This window comes from Poromitra crassiceps (genome assembly GCF_964638095.1).
Source record: "Poromitra crassiceps genome assembly, chromosome: 2".
Classification (NCBI taxonomy): domain Eukaryota; kingdom Metazoa; phylum Chordata; class Actinopteri; order Beryciformes; family Melamphaidae; genus Poromitra; species Poromitra crassiceps.
The window spans coordinates 56910367-56916366 of NC_139624.1; the positions used below are offsets into that span (position 1 = coordinate 56910367).

Here is a 6000-nt window from a genome sequence, read left to right on the forward strand (position 1 = left end):
AGACCAGAACCACCCGCCACAAGACCAGCTTCTTCCCAACCGCCATCAGCCTCACCAACAAGGCCCGGAAACCCCTTCCGCCAAGGACCTCACCAACAACCCCCCCCCCCCACACACACACAAACTCACTACCTCCTCCAAAACTCAACTGAACTCCCCCCCCCCATAAAACTGTAACTCATATCTAATTTAATCCCTGTTTAACTGGGACTGTAAATTCATGTAAATTCCCTGCACATTGAATGCCTATTTAACTTAGCCTGTAAATTTCATGTACATTCAATGTAAACTCTTATCACATCCGACTGTAAAGTCATGTAAATCCACTGCCTATTTAACGTCTATCTAACTCAGTCTGTAACTCTCATGTAAATTCAACGTAAATTCATATTTATTATCCGCAGAACACTTCACCACTCATGAACATATTGTATATATTTACTCGATTTGATTGCACTTGCAACTTTGTGATTGTTTTTAGTTATCTTCCTACTTCTTATCTCTGTATATTGATGTGACCGCTACGCTGCATACAGACACTAAGACAAATTCCTCATATGTAACTTGCATACTGTGGCAATAAAAGTGATTCTGATTCTGATTCTGATTCTGATGTGTATATATTTTAATGAAATAGTTGCATAGGATATCTTTAAGGTTTAGGTCAGAATTGGGTTTAGGTTAGCGTAAGGGTTTGGCATTCATTATGGTTAAAGCTAGGGTTAGGGAATGCATTATATCAATGAATGTCCTCACTAAGATACCTACTATACTGTGTGTGTGTGTGTGTGTGTGTGTGTGTGTGTGTGTGTGTGTGTGTGTGTGTGTGTGTGTGTGCGCACGTGCGTGCCGTGCCATGCGTGTGCGTGCACGCGAATGAGTGTGCCCGTGTCTCTCCTATCTCCCTCCATTATTTTGTTGCCACTCCAGCCCGCGGCTCCCTTGTGGCTGTGACACTCGTTACTCATTCGTCGGCTTCCTCTCTCATAAAAAAAAGGCGTGGGACCCCTGTCACTGCCTCCCAGATCCCAGGGTGCTCATCAGAGGAAGGGAGAGGGGAGAGACGGGTGAGGGATGGAGAGCGGAGAGAGGGAGTGACAGGGCCATTGTTGCAGGAATCCTACAGGGACTTCCTAAACATCCAACGCTCCAACCATGTGCCTCCACACCTATAATTTGTCTGTGAGAGGGCTTTCATGCTGCCTGCTGGGATTTGGGATTTGGCCAGGCGGCCCACGCTTTCTCTGGAGGTGTCACACACAAGTAAGCAAAAAAAACACAAAAAAACAATGCTATCATGGCGTGCAGAGACTCATCAGCGAGCCTGCAGCCAAATAAATAAAATCCTGCCTGTCAATGAATGACTCAACAATTCCTACTTTGCCAGGTGCTGAAATTTCTGGCTTTCAAAACTGTCTTACTTTTGGAACAGAAAGTCCTCCTCAGCCATAAGTACTCAAAGTGCTTCACATATGGTGGTGGCAGGGGGGGTGGATTCAACTCATCCACCACCGGAGTAGGCAGCACCCACCTGGGTGATGCACGGCAGCCAGTTTGCACCAGAACCCGTGGGCAATTCAGCCTCCCTCTGTTTGAAGATAGTGCGGAAATTGTATTATTTCGAATGGCCAGTGGGGGGCGACGTGGGTACTGCAGAAACAAAATCGGTAACATGGAAGTGAATGGGAAAATGGCCCGACTTCTCTCTCGGCCTATGTCATAAATAAACACTTTACAAATGAGTTTATGGTCTGAATCAAGAATTTCAAGTCTTTTTCATGCTCTCATGTCCTCCGTTTTCTAAATTATGGACCCATTTCTAGTTTAATAGACGATAAATACGACCAGCGAGAGGCAGCAATATGCCGCAAGGCATCTAGTCTGCCGGAAAGCTATTAGAATAAGCAGAAGACGAAGCTCGCCAGATAGCTCGCTAGCAGATTAGCAAGTAGTAATTTAGCAAACTATCAGAAACAACGTTATCTTTATGATGTTTTAATAATGTTAGTAGACACATGTAACTGTATAGATCCCCGTTAAGGTCAGTTTATCAAAATAACGCATATTTCGAAATTGGATTTAGTTTGTGGAGGCTTAGCAGCAGCTAACAGGCTGGAGGCTCACACCATGGATGTATTAAAAGAACACAAGCAGGCAGTCATCTGGGCTCGCGAGACTGCATCTGCAGTACCAGGGTTTCCCACAATGCTCCAGGAAAATCCATTCATCCAATCAAACATTACCAGGAAGCAGGATAATCAAGGCTTCATTTTGTGGTATCAAAAACCAATAGGTTGAGTCCGTCCAGATAATATATACAGTCAATGGCCAGAACGCTCACCACACATCAGCTATCACGGTGGAGAGTTGAGGACTGAAAGTTACAATTAAGTAACGAGGGATGATTAGGCGGCCATGATGAAGGAAGGCCTGTGTGGGATTTTAGCCAGGGCACCGGGGTTACAGCCCTACACTTGCAAAGAGTGACGATGGGATCTTTAATTACCACAGAGAGTCAGGACCTCGGTTTAACGTCTCATCCAAGGGACAATGCTCATTCACTGGACAGAGTCCTTGCCCTCTATCGTTGCAACAGCCTAAAAACTGCGCTTAGTGCCAGGCGCAGCGCAGATTAGTGGGCGTGGACCGGCCCACTCGATATTTTGGTGTCGGCGCTACATGCAGCCTTAAGCATTATAACCATGCCTTTTAAGCGAAAAAATTATGCACAACCTGCTCATTGGTGAACTGCAGTTATTCAATGACATTCTTCCTTTCGAAGCTCCGATCCACTCAATCCATGTCCTGGTTTTGGCTGCATGCTGTCATCTCTTCATGCCAATTTGGATATCTCAGCACATCACAGATCATAGCCTGAATAAAACAATTCAACCTACAGCCAGGCAAATACAGATCTGTTCAGCAGGGCTGATGCGGTCTCCCTGTAGCCTACGTTAACTATCGGTGACATTCCTGATATGCATCCAATTCCATGATCGTTATGTTGTAAACATAACTTTCACAATAGTGAACAAGCACCCCCACTCGGCTCATTCAGGGCAGGTAGTTTTAGAACTTTTAGACGACCTGCTGCACAGGCTAAATGATGCACATAAATATAGCCTATGTAAAGTCATTGCATAAATGTGTTTTTATTGTACAGCGGACATCACGCTATCACTCATCTATATCACGTTAACTTTGCGAGGGATATATATACCACCTGGATTACATATATGTTTCACATAGGGTTGTGTTTTCATTTTTATGTTTTATTTTGTCCAATATTGAAATGTTCCAAAATTGCATCTTGTGTTAACAAACATATTATTTATATCTACCACTTAGTCTATTTAGGCTGATTTGGTTGCTATTTATTGTCGAAATGTATTAGCCTCAATGCATGCTGGGAGATTTCACATGTGTGGCTTTGGTAGGGGGAGCGGGGGAGGTAGGATGATGCAACAGCCTCTGAATGACAGGGGCTCAAAACTAGGTATAACAACTTTTTTTTCATCAGTCATTGTGCCTGTCTGCACGAGAGAGAGGGAGTGAGAGAGAGAGAGAGGGGGAGAGAGAATGAGATGGCAGAGGAGAGCTCCGCGCAATTACGCACAGTAGCCTAATATAACCGGCGCACTGAATAAGGCCTGGTTTTGAAAAGCGCTAAGCGCTAATTTAACGGCAGGGGGGAAGATAACGTTAGGCCGATATTTAAGGCCGAAACGCCCATTCTGGCCTATTCTGGCACTGCGCCACGCCTCTTTGGCGTAAAGCGCATTTCGGGGCCTAAAACCATGTTGCTATCTTCCCGAGGCAGGCGCAAGGCGCGTTTTTTTGCATTTAACGCCAGTCTTCGCGCCTAAGGCCACTGGGAAGATAGGGCCCCCTGTCTCTGCCCTAGGGCATTGGGGAGATTATTCATGAGACCAGAGGGAAGAGCACCTCCTACTGGTCCTCCAACACTTCTAGCACCATGGTCTCCCATCCAAGGAAGCCAGCGATATAATGCAAGAACCACGGTGCAAAAAAAAAGAAAAAAGACTGTAGTGGCACGACTGTTTGTGTGCATTACAGGTTAATGTGAATGGTGAGTGGGGTGTGAGACTTCTGTCAACTTCTGTCAATACCTGGTCCATCATTTAATATGTTTTAAAGGCAGAACTTGTAAATTCCAGCCCACTCAGCCCATTACTTCTGTGTTTTTGCGCAAAATGTCTGCATCTGAACACGGTTCCCTCACCTCCAAACTTCTTCTTCCAGTTGCAGGGTACCTTGCAGTGCTGGGCCTTACCTCCAAACTTCTTCTTCCAGTTGTAGGGTACCTTGCAGCACTGGGTCTTACCTCCAAACTTCTTCTTCTAGTTGTAGGGTATCTTGCAGCGCTGGGTCTTACCTCCAAACTTCTTCTTCCAGTTGTAGGGTACCTTTGAGCACTGGGTCTTACCTCCAAACTTCTTCTAGTTGTAGGGTACCTTGCAGTGCTGGGTCTTACCTCCAAACTACTTCTTAGTTGTAGGGTACCTTGCAGTGCTGGGTCTTACCTCCAAACTTCTTCTTCTAGTTGTAGGGTACCTTGCAGTGCTGGGTCTTACCTCCAAACTACTTCTTAGTTGTAGGGTACCTTGCAGCGCTGTGCCTTACCTCCAAACCTCTTACAGTTGCAGGGTACCTTGCAGCGCTGGGTCTTACCTCCAAACTTCTTCTTCCAGTTGCAGGGTATCTTGCAGCGCTGGGTCTTGATGGTCTGCTTGCAGTCAGTGCCGGTGCGCGTTCCCTCCCTGGTGCCTAGCCCACAGTCGCCTTCATTGGCCACACACACACTCCACTGCCACTCTCCGCAGTCAGACTTCCGATCCTTTTTCCCTGCAGTGTCAAACACACAGCCATACTGTAACCTGGTGAACTCTGTCACACAAGTCTTTGAGTATTTAGAAAAACACTATAATTCCTATCTATTATTATTATTATTATTATTATTATTATTATTATTATTATTATTACTACTACTACTACTACTACTACAAGTAAAGTTAGGGCCAAGACAGAGCTGTGATCCTTGATTTAAAATTTAAACTAAAATCTGATCCATCTGACGTTTAAAGTCAACACTGCAAAAAGTATCCATCTCAGCATATTTTTCAATCCAATATTGAGCGTTAACATTGTATTCTTCTGGGTCAACAAAGTTGCCAGGATTTTCTTGAATAAATGCCATCTTTGCATTAGTGGAGTGACCTGCCTTAGCTTGCCTTCACGATATTGACACTTCTGGTGAATTCCCCCAAAACAAGTGGATATGAGACACAATTATCTTCGAAGAAAAATATGAGTTTAACTAAATAGAAGACACAATTACTTGGTAAGATAGACATTTTTGGAGTGTATTCCTGCCTGTCAATTTAGGCAACTCGGGGTTAATGTCATAAATGATTTGCTTGATACATAGAGGAGTGATCTGCTTATTCTACCTCATTTCAAGATGACAGCGCAATGGTACATTCACATGGTCACATAGTATGGTTGGCTCGCTGTCTCAGTTGACATTATAACATGTGTAAGGAGGCGGAGACTCACCTTGCTTCTCAGCCTTGCCTCCTTCGGCTGCCATCACCGTCAGCACCAGGAGCGCCATCACGGCCACCTGCGTCCATTGCTTCTGTCCGTGCATTCTGATGGAGAGAGAATATACTATAGACCCTTTTCACAGTGGCTATTTGTGTCGAAAAGGCAGGACCAACACACCTGTGTTTACCCTGCCTTTTCAACACAAAATGGCGACCGTGAAAAGGGTCTATTGAAAAGAAAAAGAAAAAGAAAAAGAAAAATACACCCCTGGGAATACTCATAGTACTCTTAGGGCTCTATCCTCGCAAAGGCCGTAATTTTGCATTAGCGCCCGTTTTGCGCCCGTTTTGCGCCCGTATAGCGCCGCGCAAAGCCCTACCCAGCAAGCACGGACGGACCCGGACGAATCGAGAGAGCCCAATCGGGGCCAGC

At 45.1% G+C, this 6000-nt stretch overlaps 1 protein-coding gene across 1 annotated transcript in view; it reads right to left on the reverse strand.

The window, feature by feature from the left end:
- ptn (pleiotrophin) overlaps positions 1–5671 on the reverse strand; it is a gene marked incomplete at both ends in the record, with an annotated part of 40481 nt that extends 34810 nt beyond the window's left edge. Inside the window, 2 exons of the mRNA XM_083654929.1 lie at positions 4693–4866; positions 5578–5671. Of these exons, the coding sequence (XP_083511055.1) occupies positions 4693–4866; positions 5578–5671 (268 nt within the window). The remainder of the gene's footprint in view (positions 1–4692; positions 4867–5577) is intronic.
- Between the last annotated feature and the right edge of the window lie 329 nt (positions 5672–6000).